This window comes from Cygnus atratus, chromosome 3, assembly GCF_013377495.2.
Source record: "Cygnus atratus isolate AKBS03 ecotype Queensland, Australia chromosome 3, CAtr_DNAZoo_HiC_assembly, whole genome shotgun sequence".
NCBI classification, from domain to species: Eukaryota; Metazoa; Chordata; class Aves; order Anseriformes; family Anatidae; genus Cygnus; species Cygnus atratus.
In genome coordinates, this window is record NC_066364.1 from 3878994 (window position 1) to 3902940 (window position 23947).

General features: G+C 42.5%; 1 protein-coding gene across 1 annotated transcript in view; it reads left to right on the top strand.

Moving 5' to 3' along the window:
* PKHD1 (PKHD1 ciliary IPT domain containing fibrocystin/polyductin) overlaps positions 1-23947 on the top strand; it is a 254443-nt gene that overhangs the window by 11874 nt on the left and 218622 nt on the right. The window contains exons 8-27 of the mRNA XM_050709748.1: positions 1507-1571; positions 1927-1966; positions 2520-2590; positions 4487-4588; positions 4866-4961; positions 5477-5612; positions 6469-6583; positions 7099-7374; positions 8158-8247; positions 8838-8931; positions 10729-10871; positions 11756-11886; positions 12992-13176; positions 13596-13734; positions 16306-16460; positions 17407-17591; positions 18603-18725; positions 19835-19940; positions 20410-20688; positions 23189-23319. Coding sequence (XP_050565705.1) covers positions 1507-1571; positions 1927-1966; positions 2520-2590; positions 4487-4588; positions 4866-4961; positions 5477-5612; positions 6469-6583; positions 7099-7374; positions 8158-8247; positions 8838-8931; positions 10729-10871; positions 11756-11886; positions 12992-13176; positions 13596-13734; positions 16306-16460; positions 17407-17591; positions 18603-18725; positions 19835-19940; positions 20410-20688; positions 23189-23319 — 2662 coding nt within the window. The remainder of the gene's footprint in view (positions 1-1506; positions 1572-1926; positions 1967-2519; positions 2591-4486; positions 4589-4865; positions 4962-5476; positions 5613-6468; positions 6584-7098; positions 7375-8157; positions 8248-8837; positions 8932-10728; positions 10872-11755; positions 11887-12991; positions 13177-13595; positions 13735-16305; positions 16461-17406; positions 17592-18602; positions 18726-19834; positions 19941-20409; positions 20689-23188; positions 23320-23947) is intronic.

Here is a 23947-nt window from a genome sequence, read left to right on the forward strand (position 1 = left end):
ACTTCTCATGGAGCCTGTGAGCCCTGGAAGAGGGTGACTGCTTTTACAAGGAGCTGGGGAAAAACCTGCTCCTGCAGAAGTTAGTGCCAAGGCTTCTCAGCAAGCCCTCTTATTGCGGCTCCCAGGAGGAGAACTTAAATGCAAATGGGAGTTGATGATGGAACTTGTGTTGTTTCACAGCTCCCAAAGGTTGATGTAGCACCAGCATATCTTGCTTAATTGCTACCCATTCCTACTTACAGACTGGGGATGTACAGAAGAATAATTAAGAGGAGAAACGCCAGGAAGTGCTATGTTTTCTGGGAGGTTTTGCCTAGGAAAAACAAAAAAAGAAAACCCACCATAGTCTAAACTACACCAGTGGGACAGTTTTAAGAGTGGGAGGAGGTGTGAAAGTGTCTCTTGAAATACTCCTCCGTCTCCTGTCCCCAGTACCATGTCTTAAAGATAGGTCCTCAGTTGTGCAAATCAATGACTGGGTGTAGATCTGGATCTTGCCCTCAAACTCTTAAGTAGCCTAGAAACGCGAAGTGTGATCTCTTTGCAAGTCCTTGCGAACCATGCCCAGAATGGAGATTTGGTTACAAAAATGCCATTGATTTGCATGAGAATTAGGTACCCAAACCCTTTTTAGGAGCCATCCCTGAGTGCTGCAGGGAAGATGCCAGGTTGGACCTGGAGGGGAGGAGCAGCATCCCTACCCCCAGGAGAGTGGTTTTAGGGGCAGCCTGCCTGTGTTACCTCTGCAGCATGGTCCCAACTGTCCTGTTTCTGTTTCCTCTAGCAGGAAATCCCGTCTCTGGTACTGATAAGAGATGTGTTTAAAATACAAAAACCACAGGTCCAAACGGAAAATTCTTTATGCTGCTTGGCAAATTATTGTTTAAATTTCTACAGATGGAGTCATAACATTATTGATCTTCCCCTACCCCACCTCCCAAAGCAGTTTCTGTGTTTAAAGTTCTCTCATCTTAAGAGCAAGCTCTAACCTCTTGCTGAGACATGAGCTCTCTCCATCCTGTGCAGCTCCTCTCCTTCCAGAGGCATGAGTCTGAATTGCCCTTGTCAAGTTGTGAAGCAGAAGAAAAATGGAGCAAATTGGATTTTAGGCCCATTTTTTTGTGTAAATCCTAGGTTGTATTCCCCCCTTCCCCTTAGCTTTTGTCCTACTATTTGCCTTACCACATGGCAAGACTTGTCTGCCCTCAGCTCTTGTTTAAAATGGGGATTCTGAAAGTCACCAACAGGATCAGCTTCTGGAAATAAAGGGGTCAGACTGAAGTACTGAGTGTTTCTGGGAGGCACCTGAGCTGCTGAGGTTGTGATGGTCAGTGGGGAGGTGGGTTGATCTCCCAACTCACCTGTTTCTCTCCCTTGTTTCTAAAGGGGGTCAGTCATGACTGTCTCAGAAGTGGAAGTCCACATCTTTGCTTGATTAGATGATTCTTGCTCTGTCTTGCTCTTTTTGCTCCCAAGGCTCAGCAAAGTCCTTTTGTTTTTCCGCAGCTACCCAATTCAGGCAGAAGATGGAGTGGGGACTATGCAGTGCCAGGTGGAAGGGAACCACATAGGTTGGTGAAAAGGGGAGGGGGTGGAAATCATGTTTCTACTCTAGCATGTTTCGCTACTCCTGCAACTCCAGAGGTTGGAGGGTATCCATAGAGTTAATTGGGATTTTTTTGTTGTTGTTTGATTGTTTTATTTGTGAGATTTCTTTAACTCTCATAGTATACGTTAAAGTATTCTAGCTTTTTCATTTAAATCAAGAGCAGCTCTGCCAAAATCAACACAATTGTACTGTTGTAAGAAAAGTGTAAGGAAGAGGAGAATCAGGAACATGACATCTGGAAAAGGTTTGGTAGGATGCACTCTTCATAAAGCTCTCTGCGTTTCTGCCATAAAGCACATTTCTTTTCTCTCCTCCAGGGTCCCACAATGTTAGCTTCTCAGTGTTTAACAAAGGAAAGTGAGTAAAAGAGCCTTTCTCTCTTTTTCTGTAGTTTCATATGGGTATATTTCTGAGTTTCTGAGACCAGAATAAGTGCATGAAATTTTATTGAAGCTTGTGTTTCATTACTTAGAAAGGTTTTGCTAACTTGAGATGATCATCAGATTAGGGATGAAAAGGGATGATATTCCTTCCTGCCCCAAGCATCTCTGCTTTGTGGTTCTAATACTTTATTTTCAGTGCCCAAAACACAAGTAACTTAAGTCCAGCTTGAATAAAATACTTTTACCTTGCTTTTAGCTCTTTTTACAAATGGGAAAAAAATTAGATATGAAGGAAGAAGAGGTGAAAACACTTCCAAAACCATACTTTTTTTTTTTTTTTAAATGGTAAAACTTCTAATAAAGGGTCTCAGTCATGTAATAGTTTCTTGAATCAATGCCTTGATGTGTGGGTGAAGTTAGTTCTTGTAGAAATGTTCCTCTGGAGAGCAAGTGTCCAGGTCTGCCAAAGGAAGGTCTGCTCTCACTCGAATGGCCAAGGATCTCTCATGCATTTCTCTCTCTTGCAGATCAGCAGTACACAAAGATGCTTGGCTCATCAACGCCAAACAGGAGCTTTTCTTGTATCAAATGCATTCAGGTACTGATCTGATTCACCTCAACGGTTGTCCTGTCTCATGGCAGTGCCAGCATTGTCTAAGACCTTGCATTATGCCAATGGGATAATATTTTTGTGCCCTTATTTTAGCTGTGTAGCCCTACTAGTATGGTAAGCTTCCTTATGGGCTGACTACACAAAGCTGCAGACCAAAAATTTCAAGATTACTAGATATATTTGCTATGGCTGGGTATGCTGCTACGGACTTCATTCTAATCTGCAGTGAGTTAGTATTGCTCTTAAGGATACGTTTGAACTGTCTCTTTTGGACAACCTAATCTCAGAGAGAGTCAACCAAAGCACAGCAGTGTGCCAGGGTTTGGGATGGAGTTGCTTTGTCATTGTTCCTTGTCCTGTCAGGTCACCAGTAGGCTTGGGGTGTTGGATTTAGAGGGGCTTTGTTTCACCTCTCCCCCTTAAGTCACACTGTATCTGGTAAGAATGAGATGCTGGCCATAAAAGGCTGCAACACAGGCCTTAGAATGAGATTAATCATCTCAAGGAGAGTTGGTAAGTGGCAGGTTTTTGTACTATTAGTCAAAAAAAAAAAAAAAAAAAGGCAGACTAAGGCAAACTATAACCTCCTTGTGACATTTCCAGCTATGAGAACAGCAGACAATAAGTTTCTGAACACCAGCCTGAGATTATGGCCATGAGCAAATAGTGTCAGTAAGGACCTGTGCCTAACAGTCAAAAGAGAATTAGGGGATGAGCACTGGGCAGCCTTTGACCTCAGTGGTTGAATAAAGCTGAAAAAGACCCCTTAATTCACCTGCACAGGTGTCCAGAAAGGTCCCATCACATTTCTGCCATTCCCTTGACCTGTCAAGGGGCTGAAATTAATGTAATGGATGCACTGTTATTTTATGGGCTGTGTCTCAGGAGCATGGTTCAGAATACAACAAAATACTTTTTTCTTTTTTTTCTTTTATTTTTTTCTGAACAAAGTGAATACATAAACAATATACAAAATACAGTTATAGCATACAACTAGTTTCACCTGTAAATTCAAAGCAGTTTGTAATGGAGGGTAATTTCATGTCTTTATTTGCAAACTGAGGAACCCTGTGTGGACTTGGCTGTTAGCAGAGCACCAGCAGAAACAAAATGTGCCAGATCTTTCCAGTAGACCACTGCAGTATGCAGTAGTCAAGACTGCCAAAATAAAGTTAAAAATCTGGATAACTAACAAAGAAAAAAATATAAATTTGTCAATCTGGGCAAGCTTCTCTCATGTTTACTAGTCTTTTTTTTTCAGAACTGTGTGAAATACAACTGGCTGGTTAAACTAGGGCATCTGAGTGCAAAGTGAGTAAATGTCATCAAGGAGAAAAATAGGTTTCCAGTGTAGAAGGGCATAACTATAATAAGATCAAATCATGAAAGATTCTTGTAGTCATGATGTGGATGTTTGCCATCAGGTGTTCAGCTCCCTGCATTTGTCCCTGAAGCCCATGGGACAGTTGGAAAGCACGGTAACATCTAAAACTATGGACTAAATTGAGAAGCGAGTCAGACAAGGTCAAAAGGATTAAAACAATTTTAATTCCACTTTTTTTTTTTTTTCCCAAAGCGCCTCAGTAGTACAGAATATACCGGTTTGCAATCTGAGCATGATAGATGCAGCCGCTGCTAAGTAACAGTCCAAGCATTACACTATTTCCCCTGTCATGCAGCCAAGTTATCCGTGTGGTTCATTCCTGGTGTAATCCCAGTGGCTGCCAAAATCTCAATGAAGGCTCACTGAAGCCTGTTTTATTTACAGGAGCCTGTTCTGGTTGGAAATAGTGCAAGTGCACTGCTGGCTTTGACAGAAATAGGGCTGGAATTAATCTTTCCTACGCTTGTTTTCAGATCCCCCTTTTCCTTCCTCTGCAGAAATAGCCTCTGTGTTTCCAGCTGGTGGAAGTCTTGGAGGAGGCACTGATCTCACTATCACAGGGGATTTTTTTGAGGAGCCAGTGCAGGTCACCTCTGCAGGTAAGAGGAATAATGCACTAAATGTTTTTTTTTTTTTTTTTTTTTTTTTCCAGTACACAAAACCCAACTGCTCTTCATAGATAATGACAGCATGGGAACTGTACTCACCATAAAGGAAGGTCCAGTTATTTGGACTATGGGAGCGAACCATTTTCCTTGCTTGATGGTACAGAGACTTCTAGCAAAGTGTCAGCTCCTTTTGGAAATAAAGATGGGTTTATTCTGCTGCTCAGATGTGTTTCCAAGCCTGACATTTGTCTCCTTTCCCTGCTGCCAGGTGTCCCCTGTAAAGTCAAGCATGTCTTTCCCCAGCAAATCATCTGCACCACTGAGCCAGTCGGCAAGGGCAGGAGGCTCGGTGCCCCCCAGCCAGGTATGGTATTCGATAACCAAAGGTCCAAACAGGCAAAACACAGTGGAAACAGAGGGCAGAAATCATTTGGTGTGAACGTAATCAAGAAATAGGACTTTCCAAAGCGTAAAGCCGGTTTCTCCTAGGTAGATAATAAGGAAAGGCAAGGTGGGGAGCTCAGCCCACCACTTGCATGGGTTATGGTGGGAGAGATTTCAGCCTGGTGTGTAGGGCTGAGGACAATAAGGGAGGAAAATGTACAGATGATATTTATAGTATGGATGTCTGGATGAAGCATTGCCGTAGGAAATTACTGTGCATAAATTGAAGTTTGGCTTATTTTGACTGTGGATCCGTTCAGTACCTCTTCCTCCAAGAGCAGTCCCGTAAGCTTGGTTGGAAGCTCTGTGCTCTGCAGAGCCAATTTATTATTAAAATTTTCTATCCTGGCCTGCCTCCTTACACCACTGATTCTAGCATGTGCTCTGGGGTTTTTGTTGGCTGCTACCGAGAACACTTTTATTTTAACTTTCTAGGAAATAGAGGGCTTCTCTTTGAAGTTTGGGATGATGCCTCTGATCTAACAGAAACAGGTCCTGGATATAGATGGCAATTTGTACCTAATGCCAGCTCCCCAGTAAGATTTCTGTCTGCGGCAAAGCACTCCTTCAGGTACTCAGTGATCTTAAAAAGAGATGAAGCCACGGCAATCACCTTTAGCAGTGTAAGAGGTAGCAATAACACCTGACAGTTCTTTATAGCAGAGACTGACTACATTGCTCCTTTAAATCAAAGCAAACCCTCTGCTCTGAGGTCCTTTTGAAGCTCAAAATATTCAGCAAAGTGTTTTATTTTTCCCTTTTTGCTTTCACTCAGTATTTCTGTTCTGCCTGCCCTAGATGTGCTGAAATACCACGAAATAAATTGCTGCAGCGGTAGAAGGAGCTGTTGTCAGTCTGTCTTGGGCTGGTGCTCTGGCCGGATGCAGAGGGGTCACATCCTTGGATGATGCTGGCAACTGCAGCTCAGGTGGTGCCAGTGGAAACAAACTGCTTCGCCCCAGGCGACAAAATGTCTGAGCTGTGTTGGTGCCCACTGCGTGGGCCTCTTGAGATGCACCTATGCAGAGCTGTGCAATGCTCATGGACATTTTCATTTTTTCTATCACTTCTGTACTTTTCTTATTTGAACTTGTGAGAGATTTTGAGCATTTTCCTGCCTATTCAGGGGTAGGACTTTGCTTGAGAAGAAATGTACAAACCAGGTGTAACCACCAACAAAACCCTACTTATTTTCACAGAGCTGCTTTTTTCTTCTTTTTGAAAACTTCTGTGAAACATGAACACCATAACATGTGAAAATTGGTCATTTTGAGGTTCTTCCAGTTTTAAAATCTGAGGGCGTTTTGTTGTAACTTGGTCCCGTGCCCTTCCCTTGTTACTTGGTGTATGTGTGGAGGTGGAGTGCGGGGTGGCAGGGATTTTACAGTAACTGTTTTGCACGTTACGGATGTTCTGCTTTTGCTTAGCTCCAGGCTTCGTGGATTTTTTGTGGCTCCTCAGACCAACAACTACACCTTCTGGATTCAGGCAGATGGACAGGCATCTCTGTACTTGAGTTTGTCTGAAGATCCAGGACATAAGGTATTACTTCTGGTATAGAGAAAAATAAGGAGGAAACAATAGGAAGGGGTTTTAATTAAGGTCACCACAACCAGGAATTCCCCCAGCATGGGGGCTTGTTAGCCCTTATTATACATCTATTGGAGAGTGAAACTGTATGATTATATTTGGCATTTTACATCAGCCCTATCAGCTGCCCAGCTCATGAAAACATAACATCCAGAGTCTTTGAATTTCTTTTACTGAAGACATTTTTGTTTGTATTTAAGGGACCAGAACTGAAGATATCCTTGCAAAACTACATGGGGAACTGCTACTGGGGCTAGGGTCAGCCATAAGAATTATATTTGTTGTGGTATTAAGCCTTAAATCAAAGTTCTTTGACATGATTTTTTTTTTCTCCGTGGAGTAGGAATGAATGCTAACCACCAAACCACTGCTATCAGCCAGAAGCACAAGTCTGGTTTTGGAGCTGTGGGTGCTGTATTTTGGTGCTAGAGAAATGCCTCTGATTGATTTGGTTGCTTTGGACACAGGTGAGAATAGCTTCTATCCCCGCTGGCAATTCTGAGTGGTCCGGGAACTGGGTGAAGAACTGGAGTGAGAGCTGGCAGCCGAAATCCCAGAAATTTGAGCTAATTGGTGGCCTGAGGTACTACCTGGAAGCACTACATCACGGAAAGGCACCCAGCAATGGGATGAGAGTTGGAGTCCAGATACATAACACCTGGCTGAATCCCCAGGTGGTGAACAGCTACTACAGGGAGAGACATGAAATTCGGGCTCGTGCCTTGCATCTTCCAGAAGTGCAGGTCAGTGCTGCCTGCTTGGCCCTGGGTGAGCAGGTGACCTCTGGGGTTCCTTCCAACCTACACCATTCTGTGGGAGGTAGACTAGCCCTGATTCAATTGACAAGGATGGTAGCAAATCCTAATGGTAAAGGTCTTGTTCCCCCCTTGTTTTAACCTGCTGAGTTAGTTGATAAATACTGTCATGGGAGCAGAAGGTGTCTGCGACTTTCTCACTCATTGGTGGGAGGATATTTTTATGGTTTTGTTATAATTTGCTAATATGTTAAAGTGCAAGCAATGCTTACTCCCCTCAGGTTTTACCTTGCTTGTTACCTTGTTCCTCCTGTTAATTAATACAAGCTTAGGATGGTTTCTATTTTTTCCCCACCTATTGACAGAGCACTGTGTATGTTACCAGAATGACTCTATATTGCAGTTGTGTGGTAGAAACTTTCAGCTTGATGAAGTGCTTGCGGCTGAGGAAGTCTGTCCTCATGGTTAGACCTCAGGGCTGCAGGTCAGGAGCTGGAGGGTCATTCATGACTTCCAGCATTTCTGTGCAAATCGTGTATCCCTTGTGCTCCTGTTAGTTTGAGATCAGGAGCCCCAGGTGTGCGTCAGGAGAGCCCATGGAAAGGGAACATGGTTTGAGAGTAGCTGAAGGGCCTCTTTACAGAGGTTTGAAAGGACATGTTTGCTCTAAGTTCCTCCCTGGTAGATGATCTGCATTGCAGGCTTGAAGTCTTTGTGTCTCATGCAGCTTGTACCTGTTTTCATCCATACATTCGCTTCTTTGTTTGGCAGATGCTGACTGTGACTGGTACAGGGTGGTTCAGTATCTCCTGGAACAACGTCCTCCGCAGAATGATCCACACAAATGCTACTGCTCAGCAGGTAGGTGTCATTAGACACACACACCCAGTCCTCTGCTGGCTGTAACTGGTGGAGCTCTGGTAATTGACAGCCAGATTGACAGATAATACCAAATTAAACATTCGGCCCAAAGGCTGAGATGCATTTTGTGTGAGCTAGTGGTGATTTTTGTTACTGGGAATGTCGCTGAGATTTTTTCGGGTGTGTGACTCCAGGGATATTCTAAACACATGACAGCATCTGCTCTTGGCCTGTCAGGTCTGCAGAGAAGTGTGTGGTGTCTTCAGATACCAGACCCTCAGACTTCACCTGCACATTGCACATACATTGCATATTGACCAGGCTCTTTTAAGAAATCCGCCCCTTTCAGAGGAGGCTGCTGGATGCCTAAAGGATGCCTCACACTCCCTAAAGCATTTTAGATGTTCAGTCTGAGGCTCTGTCTGTGCTGACCTGAATTTTACTCTCAGCCACTTGCCTACCTGCTCGGTCAGAGCCACCTTGTCACCAGTCCACAGCTGATGAAAAATGCAGTAACACACGTGTTGAAACTCTCTGTTGAAATGAGCCAGGCACCATTGTACTGTGACTGGTTTTCACTTTTCTTTAAGGTCCAAACAGCAATAGAGGAACTTCTTTCAGTAGGATGTGACACTGAGCCAACTTCTGCTAAAATACTTTTCCGTGATGGGTTTGAGAAAGAAGGTACATAATTTCCTTTAACAAATAAGTTAGTTTACTGTGAGCTAATTTCCTTTTCTGATATAAATGCACTTTAAACTTTTAATGACAGTAAATTTACACTTTTCATGGAGCTATGCACACTTTTATTTGTATTTGGTCTGATGCAACAAGCTTATCAAAGCAGGTTATATGTGTCAGTGGTTAGAAACATTAGGAGTAGAGATGAAAAAGGCAAGTCCCGGGGCATGTGAAATTGTTCATATTTCAGTATGCATGCTGAGGAAGCAGATCTGGTGTAGCCCATAGCTATAGCTCAGGATATAGCCTGATTATAACTGTTGAGGTCTTTTGCCTTCAATGTTTCTCTGGAAGTGAAACGATGCACATATCTGTGGTATACTTGGCTGGTCAGGCAAGGTATAAAACATCAGCTTCTGTTTAAAGAAGAAAAAAAGGTTTTCTAACATGGAAGTATTGCACACATCAGAAGCTTACTCTATTTTATGTTTCCAATATCAATAAAAATATACTAATCTTATGTCAAAAAGTCCATGATTGCCTAGAGAACTCACATTATGCCCTTGTATTCAGGACAGAGAGAACAGGACCCAGCCAGTAATATGTATATTTGGTGACTGACTCATCTGAGTGGATGAAAGCAATGAACTAATTTAACTGGGTGGGGAGAAAGGGAATTATTAGGCAGAAAACTGGAAACAGTGACTGGACGTTCTTAGTCTAATTATGTGATCCCAGTGCTCCAGTTCTGCCAACAAAAGAGAGAAAAGCTAACGGGTTCAACAGTGAAGTGGGAAGGAAAACCGCAAATAGAAATAGCAAATAGAACAAAGGAGAACTTGAATTTTCATAGCTGGCTGTAAAATGTAGAAAATTTAAAGGCAGCAGAACTGTGGTGAAATTGTGGTGAATGGATTCCAGAATAGTAAAAGAATAGCCAGATGTGTTCGGAGCCAGGGTCCATCTAGCCCAGCATGCTGCCTTCAGCAGAAACCAAAACGGATGCCTAGGGAAGAGTAAAAACTGGATGACTATGTATAATAATTCAGTACTAATTCTCTCTAGATCTGAAGTATTTTTGATTCAATGAATTTCCTGAGCAAGTTTTTTTTTTTTTTTTTTTTTCCATTCAACTACCTTTGGAAGTTCTCCCTTCCCTGTGCTTACCTAGCTCTTGAACACAGCTTGACTGCTGCATTCATACTATCTTCCAACAGAGATTCCCACAGGCCCAACACCCTTTGTGTAAAGGATCACAGCTCCTTGATTTAAGATTCTGCTATTAACTTCACTTGGCAGGCTTTATTTCTCTTAGTGGAAGAAAAGATGAATACGCAGTATGTACAGTTGGAAGAAAGCCTTTTATTTACTAGGAACAGGAGGAATCCTAGCAACTTTTTGGCAGCAAAGTTGGTAACTCAATGGAACAAAAATCCTAAAGAGGAAGGTGTATTCTCTGTTGCTTTATAGATCAATTTTCAGCCTTGCCTGGGTGTTTTCTGGAAGAGATGGGTAGTTTTACTCAAACATACTCTAACTGACTAAAGACAGTGGTATTTTCCGTGAGGTTTACTGGTCAGGACAGGGATCTGTTGCTGTCTTGTCTTTTGTCCCCTAGTTTAAGGGTTCTGACAGCCCTGCAAATTTTTGTCATCTACTTACTCAAGAGTAGGACTGTCTGACAAATTTTGGAAACCCATTTCCTGTGTTTTCATGAGCACCTTGATGGTACTCTGGTGCCTTCTGAATCCTTTTCAAGTCTTTCATCCCCTCTTTTTTTTTTTTTTTTTTTTCTGTCAGGTACAAGAGCCTCTGTTACCACAGGACACGTTGTCAGTGGAACAGAGCCCTTCTGTGGGAGGTTCAGCATTCGCAGACCAAGCCAGCTGGTGAAAACTTCCCCATCAACCCTAACAAGATATGATCTTACTGAATACACACATGTAAGTGGCTGCTCTAGATGAGTCGATTGTACTGGGGAGTGAATACTCGGAACCAAGTCAGGATCACAATATCATCCTGTACTTGTAGACAGAGCAGCGTCTTTGGTTGATTGGGAGAACAATTTGAGGTCCTGATACGTGGATATTGCTTAATACATCTGGCTGCCCTTTGCTCCTGGGGATGCAGCCCCTGCAGAGAGAGAAAGGAAAAGGTGGGATGGTGTTAAGAGAGGATGGAAGATGTGAGAATAGCAAATTCTTGACAGAATCAACCTCCCCGAAACAAAACAACCACAAACCCACCATGATCTCTGGGGGTCTTTTCTGGATCACTTTTCTGCCTGTGTTCTACATCTGCTCTTAATAGGATTATGTTTATGATTTCAACTCTTTCTGCCACCCCTTTTTTGCCACCTGGGGCAAGGTGAATAGTTTGAGATTGACAGGAAGGAGGAGGGAGGGTGAAACTCCTTCCCAAAGCCTCCTGAAGTCCTTCCAGACTGCTTCCATCTCCCCTTCATAAACCTCTTCTACTCTTATTTACCTACCTGACACCATCCCAAAGGTTTTACATCACCAGCTCCTCCAGTCTGCTTTCTTCACCCTCAGCTACTTGAAATCCCCATTGACACTTCCCAGATATCCTATGCCCCCAAACCTAATTGAAGCCTGAGAGATCAGCTACAGGCTATGTGGTGGCACAAAGGCCACCTGGATGCCAGTGCCCTGTCTCCTCTAGGGCAATGTGGCCTTAAGGAGTGGGCTTTAGTGCTCACCTTGAACAAAATTCCTTCCCTACTAATGTAAACCATGATTCAATCATGATACAATCTCTTCTGCAGACATTATAATTACGATTTTATGTTTTTTTTTTTTTTTTTCAGGTGTGTTTTGCACATAAAGGTCATATGAGCCACATCTTTCATATCTCAGTGTCCTACACCAATGTTTCTTCATGTTCAGTGAAGAGGAACCTCACTTGCCTATGGGATTTCAATGAAACCTACCACAAAAGGTATCACTTACAGTACAGTGATGATACTTTCCATAGTAAGGAGGTGTACTAGGAAAATGGGGAGCAGCAAGTTCTTATTTGTCTGGGTATAAATTGCCAATAGGGGTAAGCTGACACATGCTCTGTCCCTGCACAGACATGCCTGGAATGCGCTTACATTGTTTTTGAGGACTTTCTGAGTAGATTTGCATGTTCCTTGTTACATAAACTATTTCACCACAGTAATGCACACTGGCTAGAGAGTTTGTTCTGTCTCTAGTAAGCCCCCAGAAAGTTCCTGAAGATTTTAAGTTCCTGGTTTCTTTGACAACATTCAGAGGATTTTTTGGCAGTGGAAAAAAAAAAACATGAATGGAGTTATTTTATTTATTTATTTTTTCCCCCAGGGATCTCACGAAAACATTAGCAAAGCTTGGAAAGTTGGTGTAGTTTTTGATTTTTCTTTGTTTCACCTAGAATATATGGGTGAGAAACATTACTGGTGGGAAATGTTGGTGATGTAAAGTTAGGGGCAGGCAGGCTTTTTTAAAAAAACAACAAAACAAACACAACCAAACAAAAAACAACCCTGCACACATGCGTGCATGCACACAAGCAACAACAGCAGCAAAAAAACCAAACAGCAATCTGAAGAACTTCAGAAAGTGAAATTGGAAGCCTGGGTTCTCTGTAAGGTTTGTGAGGAGTGTGTGTGCCACTGAAAAGGAGAAGGGAGCTTGGTACAATGTTACTACGTGATGGAGAGAGCTGGGGGCATTGAGCAGTTGTCTGGAATTCCCAAGGGATCTGAACTCTGGATTAACCTCTGTTGTTGTCACTGATGCTATGGTAGTCCTTTTACCAAAAATAGAGCAGCAGTAGTCATTCCCACATGTAGACTCGTGGTGCAGGAGGATGCCTAAGTAGATATCTAAAGGTTTATTTCTGTGGGGCATCCAACTGAGACTTGTAGAGAGTGACCACAGGCCATTGAGTGGACGTGTTGTGTATGGGTAATAACAGCAGCACCCGAGGTCATCTGAAAGCTTCACAAAGCACCTCTGAATTCAGTTACTGTAACTACCCCGCAGCAAAACAGGGATTGCACAACCTTGTTGTCTTCCAGCTGGATGTTCACCTGCACCGATGTCTGGAGGGGATGTGTGAATCACTCCACACTACTCCAGGACATCCCTGCCACCTCCCCGGTGTTCGTGCATCAGATTGACTTGCTGAGTCCTACGCTGCAAAAGGAAACCCCTGCGTCATTTTACCTCGATGAAGTCATCATCACAGACAGAGCTGTGACTGGTAAAAGAGTCAGTTTTTCAATTCTTGTTAATGTTGCTGTCTTTCCAGGTTCTTCCATGCTAAGCTTTAATGATGGGCCCGGTTAAAACTATTCCAAAGGGGAAGGGTGTTTCATAACAGGCACAACAATCTCCTTTATTTACATTTAACTGACTTTTCTTTGTGTGTGAAAACAATCAAGAAGTAATTGCCAAACATCAACCTTCTTGGTTTCTTTGAAAATGTGCTTCTATAAATGTAACTCTTGAATGCTCTTCCCCTGCCAAAAAACAAAAACAGCAACCGCAAAAAAAAAAGAGAAAAAAAGAAAGAAAAAGAAAAAAGTTAGATACGTTTCCAGCTCTGAAATGGAAATAACCTATACATACTGACATCTGTTCTCCTGTATCTGATGAATGCTTGTACTCTTTTTCTTTCAGTTTCTCAGAGGGATCCCAAGACGCCTTGGCTAGGTGGGAGGATAATAGAAGCAGTGACTGTGGTGGGGTCTTCTCCCACTTACAATGTGTCCTGGCTGGTCTCTGGCTGTGGTGCCAGTTTGCCCCTTCTCTCCCTAAGGTAGGGACAGTGAGATTATCTCATACCTTGTAACTACCTCTTCAAGTTCCTGCTGATGTGTCTGGAGCTTGTTGTCCTCTCAGACAGAGCATGAGAGGCACACATGCGGGTGAGTCTGGTTCTGTTTAGCAATCCATATGCTTTCTTTGGAGTTTTCTCCCCTAGGCATCTCACATGACCTATGGTCAGGCTGTGGTCAGATTGCTGCAGATTGCCCATATAGCTGTATTCAGTAAATGGCATTCAGCTCTTTATTAGGATACCAAATTTCAGTCTCAGCATGTGTGTGCTCTGAACTGTGTCACCCATGTGGGAGCTTCAACGTATGTTGTAGATGTCTTAGTGAAAGTATCTGATTCTTTTATTGCAGTTCCATTGTATGACTGGGATTCAGTTGTCTAACCAGAGGAGTCTAATATGTTTTAGATACCCTGGAGTATCTAAGATATGCATGGACCACCAAGTTAGAATGTAGGGTTAGAAGGAAACCTAAGCCCTTCTGGAACAGTGGATGGCTGTCAAGAGACATCCCCCCGATAACTCTGGCACCAGTTGCCATGTTAGGCAATGGAAGTCCAACTTGTGTCCTTGTTTACTGAGATGGCTTCGATTCTTTAAGTCCCAACAAAGAGATTTGAGGCAGAGTCAAGTGCTAAAGAGGTGAGAGAGAACAACATTAAAGATCTAAACTGGCAGAGAACAAGTTCTGTAAAAGTTGGATTGAATTCAGTTGAGTCAGCAAGGACCTGATGGGACTGGAGCCAATGCAAGACAGAAGCCAGGATGATGCAACCTCTATCCCTCTGCAGTGGACGTTGGTTTAGCTCAGTTAGTTCACCCCAAAGTGATTTGCTGCTGAGGGCAGCATCCCTTCAGAAGGTGAACCTCAGTCTGCTGTAACTTAAGTTGGTTTCTTACCATGTGTTGTCTCCTTCAAGTAAAAACAAAGCAATGTGTCATTAATTTTGAGTACTCTGAAGATAGCTAGATTTTCCTGTTAGAGGTGGTTCTTATCTGAAGGACATTAGGCTGTAAGGTCTGGTTCCCAGAACAGCAAAATCCTTGCACTGCCTGGTGAAATCTGTGGCTTTGGTGAATTCATCCGTCCTCCTCCCTTGGGGTTTAGAAATGTAGTTCCAGTTATCACAAAGGAAATGGCCAACATGATGCAGTTTGTCTGTTTTCCCAACATGTTATCTGCTCAGCAGCACTTCAGACCATTGTCCTGCAGAGCACAAATCTAAGAGGTCATTTGATAAAACAGTTAAACCACAGTTCAGACCTAGGTGTTTTATAGAGGTCAACTTAGAGAGCCAGCACAGCACAGAAAGATTTGACTTCAAGTGTCACCTTGAAAAGTGCATTTAATTGCCAGAGTCAGATGTAACTGATGTGGTATTTTGGCAGAAACCACCAATGGTGAAGACAAGGATGAGAATAAAGGGTGATGTCTATGAGGTTTAATCAAGAAACAGAGGTTTAATCAAGAAAGGGGAGATATTTTTACATCTGTGTGTAGCCTTAAGACTGGCATTGGAATGCTACATACAGCACTGATGAGCACATCTTTTTTCAAAGGGTTTTAGAAAATCTGGGAAAGAAACCCATAAGCATGATTATAGAACTGAAGAAAATGCCTGGGAGGAAAAGGTGTAGGAAGCTCAATCAGTTCAGTTTATCAAAAAAGAGGATTAAGAGATAAATCGATTATAGTACCTCTCATCAGGAAAAAGTACTTGGCACTGCTGGGTGTTTGCATCTCAGAGGAAGATGTAAGAGAAATCAGTGTGATGCTGGAACCACGTAGACTGAAAACAGAAATGATCACAAGCTTTAAAAATGTGTGGGCTGCTCAATTTTTTTGGATATTTTCAAAACAAAAGTGGTTCTCTCTCTTAACTGAGCATGTGCTGTGCTTTGTTCTAACATACATTTGTGGAATCGGGGCAGGGATATTAGCTATAACTGATGTTCTTACTGCCTGTAGGTCAGACGAGAAGTCTCAGTGGTCATTTCAGTTTTGGATTTGTGTATGTTGCTAGGTCGTGGCAGGACTCGGAGACTTTAGCTGTTAACAAAACTCGTAACCACATGGTGGCATCATTGTACCACAGACTGTCGCTTTTCTTTTGGAAAAAAAAAATATAGTGGCAAGGGAGAGAATATTTTAAGTTTCATAAATTAGACTTTGGATGAGCTCTAGCATGAGATATTAGTCTCTGTTCCTTGCTGGTTTTAGGGATGCTAGGATTTTGATTGAATCTGTCTGCATTGAATTGGTCCTCAAAAATGCCTGTCTTGGGACAGGATTCACTTGTGCTTGGTGCTGTATGAACTTTTTTTCCATCATAGGTTAAAAAAGGTGTTTTTCATAATTTTCTGTTGTGTGCGATACTTGCATCATGGGGATATAAGCTGAGAGTATCCAAATCCATTACAGCTGTGAATGTGCACAGGTCCTTCAAGAGTTTTGCTCACATCAGGTATCCCTCTGCTGCTGGTGGCACAGAGGTGTCACAAGTAGGGGTCCTGACTGCTGTTGCCTTCCTGTGGTCTCTCGCTGTCACACAGAGGCGCTTTGCTTTGCGAGGGCTCTGAGGAGGTTGGCTACCTCTACGTCTCCACAGAGGATGTGAGAGTCAGCATCACCACTCAGAGGCTGCAAAAGTCATCTCCACCTATTGGAGGGACCTTCCGCATCCACTTGGCCAGCACAGTGATTTCAGGTAATATACGATGTGAGTACAGGTCCTGGATTCCCTTTGCAGCAAGCCAAGTGAAGATGAGAGAACAACAAGCCTTGGAAATGCTCAGGGTACAGGTTGGCAGGTTAAATGCATTGTGGTAGTTACATCTTTGCACCTGATGTCCTCCAAGACAGGAGTTAAAGATTATACGGAGGGCAGTATTTCTAGATATTAGCCATAGGATTGTTCCAAAATGCACACATCCTCTAGAAAATACCTTAATGTTAAAGATCCTTGGATCAGAGTCTGAACAGGGATTTTACATCCCAAGGTTTCATTGCTCTGTTTCTATAGCACATATACTTCTGGTCCTCTTGTATGACAGTGCTGGTATTTCCCCAAGCTACAACTTTTCTCCATTGCCAGAAACTTTGCAAATTTGCAATGAATAATTCTCCCCTGGGGTTTCCTTCTGCATTCATTAACTCTTGCCTGCAAGCAAGACCCTTGCAGTTTACCAGGAAATTCATCCTCTGCTAGGGTTACCAGGATTGATATTTGGTTTGAAGATACCAAAAAACTTTCATGTGTACAATTGCTTGACTAGAATTTTTCACCCTTTAGACATGCTAGGTTTTCTTGTGATTGCTTTAAACAATCAAAGAGTCTTAGAATGAAAATGAGCAGGTTAATCTGAGCAAGGCCAACAATAAAGCTCTTGACTGAGGAAATGGTGATTCAGCTATAAAGTTAAATCATAGAATAAGAAAATGCAACCTGAGAATATTCATGAAGTTCCTAGATTACGTAGTTCAGGTCTTTTTGACGTGAGATCCAGTAAACCTCCCCTGCTGCTTTTTTTGCAGTTAGAGGTTTGAACCATCCCATCCTTGTATTAAAAATGAAACATCTTTCTTTTCTATGAGCTGGCAGATGTGCTTTCATAGAGATGATGATATCCACGGCTTTATGATGTCTTTTGCAGGTGTCTCCATGCACATCTCCTCCCACCATCTCCACAAGCTTCTGCAAGACAACGCTGATAACTCTACAGCCCCATACTTCAGAGCCAGTGACTTTGTTGTGACCAAAGACTCAAACTCCTGTTATGAAAGCATTTGGACACTCACTTGGAAAAGAAAAACTGGGGACCTGCCCAATGTTATCAGTGTACAGTAATTTCTTTTACTGACGTCCACTTTGAACCCCATTCAATGTCTTTGGTCTTGGCTGATTCATTCTCTTGGTGTTTGTTTTTACGTGAGCACCTGTGGTAGCTTAAGCAACAGCCGCTTAACTCCGGATTAGATGATTAAAAAACCAATTGTAGTAACAGGAAGAAAAATTGGCTCTTCAAAATGAGGAGGCAAGAAAGCAATTTCCGTGTTTTGTTGCAGTTCTGCACAATAAGGAATGCTATACAGAAATAAAAACTATTATAATCACAATAATATTTCAGTACCATATCTGAAGCTTAGTACAGGTTGTGGTATCATTTCCAGAAAGGTCTTTTTTTTCTTTTTTTTTTTTTTTTTCTGGGAACTTTTCTGTTCATATTGGGTTCATAGCTCATTCTCGTAAGTCTCAAATGAAGATCTAGTTCACATTCTCCCATCCCAAGATTTATCATGTTTTACTTTTGCTTCAGGTAGAATGGTCTCTTTTAAATAAAGACTCAAACTAAGCTTCCTCTTCATCCCAAAAGAAACCCTATTTCTTTTTATATCCATCTTCTACAAATGTTAAATTATCTTCAAAGAAGCAATGAGGTTCTGTGCTCAAGACTTTGGCCTGGTGGAAGACGAGAAAAAGCTTGAGATGTATGTAGTACAGGCCCTTGTTTCACCCAAAGTCACATGTTTGGGAAGCAGATGTTAAAATACATTTCCATGCCAAATTTCAAATGATTTTATTGAGTACTAGAAGTTTATTTGCAAATCTGGCTCCTGCTTCTCTTTGCCTCCTGTTTCTAGCCTGGAAGGTGGGGATGGGAACAGGGAGGTGTTGTGAGGACTTGGGTAATGAAAACTCAAACCTGGAGATAGGAGTCAACCTTGAGATGAGGTTTCCAGGAGTTATTTGTTGTAGTGGCTCTGTATGAACTCTGGGGGAATGGTTTTAAACTCAAATCACAGGATGGAAAAGAGTGATAAACTATTTTTTTTTTTTTTTTTTGGCCAGGTCTCTGCTGAAAACCTCACTGGTCTGAAGCCAACTATTTCTAGTCGTGTAATTTATGATGGAGGTGTGTTTATTGGGCCTATTTTTGGGGACATGCTTGCCACTTTCAATAACAACACACAGGTGAGTTAATGTGCTGTCACACTTCTACTGATTCACGCAAGTCCTGTAGATCCAGGAGTCTAACTGGTATTCAGTTGCCCACTTCTGCTGCTAAATGCTTTCAGAAATCTGTTCTGTGCTTTGCCATAAACCAGTCAGATCTGTGCAGAACTGTAAAATGTGATACCAGTCTGCAGGCTGGCGATGTCCGTTGGTCTTTGTGGATCTCAATTCTCCATGTGTGAAAGAAACAAGGAAGGCTTCCTGGCTGAACAAGTTTGCTGGACAGACAAATGTTGCAGACCAGTGTGCCCTGCTGACTTTGCCTCCAGCAAAGTCTGTGGGGTGCTGTGCTGATAACAGTGCAATGCTGGATGTGCTCAAATGCTCAAAGCCCAGCTGTAGGGCTTCAGCAGCAGCTGGGGCTAGGTCATCCTGCCTTTTTTTTTTTTCCCCTCCTGGAGACTGCATGTTTATATTTGCAGGCACTCGTGTCTTGGGTGTCAGGATGTCCTGCCACACTCCTAATACCTGTGGGAGAGGAAAAAGAGGGCTCTCCTTTGCTTTACACTTTGCCAGTTTACTCTTCTGAGAAGGGAGTTGATGTCAGAGATCAAGGTTGCGGTCCAGCTGTCGTGTTTTAGCATGAACAATGAGGAATTAAAAATTGAGGGCTGCATGCTGAACAGATGCAATCTGGGATAAGTTATAATCAGTCTTACAAGATGCTTTAAAACATAATAAAGTTCTTTCCAAGATGAGGTGGAAATAAGTGGGGTATGGCAAGTAGGGTCTTTGATGAGCAACTAGAAGAAGAGGAGTGGGGAGGAGTTGTGGGTCCCAGAGAGATGGGAGATAACATCCTGCAGACACTGAGAAAGGCTGGGGATACAGCTTCCAAAACTGTGCTCTGCTTTGCCTAAGATGAGTTCCTAGCAAGCTTTGTAATGAAATTTGTAATGAGACTTCAGCAGGATAAATTGCTGTCTGATGATGATGTGTGCTGGTGCAGTCAGGCTGTTTTCTGTAGCTGAAGCAATGAGGCATTGCTGGGCTGTCTGCCAGGTAGATGTGGCTTTGGAAAACACCTCCTTCACTGCTTTAGGGGTAACCTTTCTCTCCATCTCTAGGTGGTGGTGGTGGTGAACGATGTCCCTGCAAACTGTTCTGGTTTGTGCTCTTTCCAGTTCAGCCAGGAAATGACACCCTTAGTCAGTGATGTGGAGTATTCATCAGGTAACGGGGGTTTGTGTCTGCACAAAGTGGGAGAAACATGACTCTGTGAAAAAGGTCTGTCGATGGTTGATGACTTTGTGTGTTCTTTTAGAAACCTCTGATTTTAGGGAAACTACATTTTATAAAGACCTGTTTGGGTCTTAAAGCGTGTAGTGCAAATATGGTTTTACACAGGCAAGAGGATGGTAGAGGCATAAAGTTGAGAGAAATAGTGGAAGGCTTGGTGCTTAACAGAGCAAAAGGTGGTTTGGTTCAAGTTATTTTTAACTAAAACTTAAGAAAAAGGTAGTTGCTGGGCAGGAACAGGCAGAAATAGGCATTATGGGGGTCAATGAGAAGATCATCAGTGTTGTATTTTCCAGGATGTCCCGATGAGGATGGTAAAAACTTTTAACTGTTGGTTGAAAGTAAATCTTGTGCATTGATACTCAAAAATTCATGAGTCATTTTTTTGATTATATTCCTTCAGATGATGGATCCCAGGCCACAGTAGTTATCAGGGGTGTTGGCTTCACTGAGCAGAACACAGCCCTGCAGGTAGAGGGGAACAACACAACCTGCCACATCATAACTTTGAATCAAACTGAAGTTGTCTGCAAGATGGAGAGGCTGCCAGTTGGAGTCTACCAGGTGACATTGCTAGTGAGACCTTATGGCTTCGCACTCAATGCCAGCACAGGAGAAGGCATCTTCCTGAGAGTTGAGCCCAAGCTGGTAGCTATTGAACCTCCTAGAGCTTCAGAAATTGGTATGTCTGAATTCCAGAAAGTTTTTTTCCTAGGGATCTGGGACCAGAGTACTATTACAGCTCTGTCATCTGTCCTGTGTCTAACACAAATTTAAGGACTTCAGCTGAAAGTTCCTGCAAGGTGCCTAGCCAACTGTAGCTAAGCCAAACCAAATGCTATAAAAATGGACCCTTTCTGTTTTTGGGAAAGGAAAGGACTCTCCCCAGCACAGTGAGGATTGTGGAGAAAACTTGTGACACATATGGACTGTGCAGTAAGGACCAATGCTCTTGGAACATGACTTATTTTCAAGCAGCTAGGAGTGTACCTAGAAGTGACATAACTCAGTTCTGCTTTGACCATAGAAGTTTTTGGTTTTAGCAAACCTCCTAGTTCCATTAGTGAAGTGCTTGGAGTTCACATTAACAAACATCACTGAGAGCAGGAGTATTGGCCTAGGTGCAGCACCATGCTAGCACAGCAATGTGGCTCAGAGCTGAATCATGTTGTTTGTGGCCTCCTTGGAGTGGTTGGAAAGAGGGAACTACAATCTGTGAACCTGTGTGGATGAGCCATGGAGTGGACTTGGAGGAATGTATGAGTTCCTGAGCTGAAAATCAAGACATTACAATCTCTTCTCTTCTTGTTGGGGTATATGGAAAGAAAGCTACCCTTCTTTCCTATTTTTTCCCTAATGAAAGTCACGTGCTGCATAAGGTTGAGACTCATTCTAATTCATATGAAGAAAAAAAAAATGGGAAAAAAACAATGACAAGTTTTAGTGCTTGGGTCTTGCTTCTCATTTTGTTCCCTGACAATCCAGCTCTTCTCCCAATTACAGTGATCTGTCACTCATTAAAAAGAAAGCAAGTATAATGCTATCTTACACTACATATGCCTTGAACATTTATAATTGGAAAGAATTACAGCTTCCATCTGTGTTTTTAATTTCTTCCATTTAAAATACCTCTCTTCAATCTTATCGTAAAGTGCACATATGCAGTATTTCATTGCATATGGGTATGTGTAGATATCAAAACTTAAGAGCATTAGTCTTTACACAACACGCATGAATTTTGTACTCTAAATCTGAGGCTCCTTATCTGACAACTATCACATAAGCCGAGTGTATTCAGTTTTGAGTTCTTCCTTGTTTCTGGTCCTGCAAACTTAATGGTACAGGGCAGCAGGCTAGAAGCAGCTTGTACTTTGCTGCATCAGGTCATTCTTGTCAAAATATCACTGGTCTCAGAGGTGCCATGTTGGGAGTTCACCATGACCTAACTTTCTGTAAGCGTGGGATGCTTTTCCAAAGATACTCCTGTGCTCCCACAAACAGAATGAGCTTTCTGTTAGCGTACCTGATTGCTGTTTGCCCAGTTTTGCTGCCAGTTAGAGGAATTCTGGATGATACTTCTAGACTTCTCTGGTGGTTTTGAGAATTAGGAGGAAATTATATTTTGAGGAAAACATACCAAGAGATCTGCCACTAATATTATAGTCTTTCCTATAGAAGTGTATTTATATCATACATGAAAAGCATCATAAAAGCTCAGTAGTTATAATAGGGCCCTGATAGCACATGCACGTTATTGCGTGACTGTGATAATGAAATCCCTGTCTGAGCAGCCTGTCTGTCCTGCCCTAGTGCCAAAACTCTGCATTACTGAAGCGAGAATGTCCTTGGCACTCTACCTAGAGCAAACAGCTGTAAGTTTTGAGGAATTTTTCTTTTTATTTTTTTTCTTCTGAACCACATCAAAGGAGTAAGTCCAGGTTAGAATTGCCATTAATGTCTGTTATTTTTCTCTTTTCTATTCCTCTTTGAAATGTTCTGCTCACTTGAAAAAGCAGAGGGGCCGCCTTGGCTATTTGCTGGAATTGGCCACTGCAGAAAGACCAAGCGCAAGCCTAACTTGTGCTGGGTGTGATCTTGCATGTGACTGAAGATGCTTAGCTCTAGCTGGCACAAATGAGAACCGAGGTTGCTCAGTGCTTCACAGAATTGAGCCCCCTGACTTTGCTCACAACTCTGCTAAGACTCAAGCCCTGCCAAGTCCCCTGTCTAACCTAAGTTTCCTAGACACATGCTACAGGCTTTTTTGACAGCGGGGTGCTTGGCAGCTATTTGAACTGTGAAAGCACCTGCTGTGTTAAGCTCATTTTTCATTCTTAGTGCTTCTTCCTTCCTTCCTTATTTCATTCTTGAGCTGGGGATCTTTCTAAGGGGGAGATCACAGACCAGACCTTGCTGGCTTAAATAAGTATGTCATTAAAAAATAAACTAAGAAACAAACCCAGTCCTCTGGTATCATGGACAAGAATTCAAATTGGATTTGAAAACAGGAAGGATCTTGAGTGAAAGAAGAAGCCAGGGCATAGCAAAGGGGAAGCTGATCATCATCAGATCAGGCAGTAGACAGTACTCCCTTTTGTAGTCTGCTATTAATAAAAAGAATCTTTTGCATGTCAGAAAGACCATTCCACGTCTTTGATGTAACGGAATAATTGGTTTTGTAGGAGGACTGAGAGTGGCTCTCAGGGGGACTGGTCTGGAAGGGGTAAACCTGGTGTTGTTTGGATCTCAGCCTTGCCCAATTTTGGAGGATGCCAGAAATTCAACAAGAATTGAATGTAAAGTTCCCTCTCGGGTAAGAAACCATGTATTTTTGGCTACAGTCAGCTGTATGGGGAGAGCTTACAGGCCTTTCTATGTTGTCCTGGCCTGAGCTACACTGGTGGAAGGGCAAATGGTAGTCTATCAGCCAAGTCTAGGCTATGGGATAGTTTAACCTGGACTCCACCTACAGTCTAAACTCCAGTTTAGACCAGCCTAATTAACAATAGATTGTTAGATTTATGAAAATCATTGTAACAGTTGACAAACCCAACAGATTGGATGATCTCTAGCTAAACCTCACACAAACAAAACTGGGGCTTTTAACTCCAGGAAAATTGCATGTCTCCCCTTTCAGCTTAGTGTCTGCCAGCAGATTAAACATGCCTGGGAGAATTGCTCTTACTCATGTTGCTGAACCCTCTACAGCCCCAAGTCATCCCGTTTATATCTGGACTTCATCTGTGTGTCATGCAAAAACATGCCCAAGGATTTTTAGCAGCAGTGCTCATTGATGCAGGGCAAAATTACATGTAACAGTTTAAGTGTAGAGATATAACAGTCTATGCCCATGACTTCCACTATTGCAGATATAGCAAATGAAAATCTGCGTAGTCTGTGATTGTTTCGAGATTTATAATTCTCCATAGATGTGCCTTTAG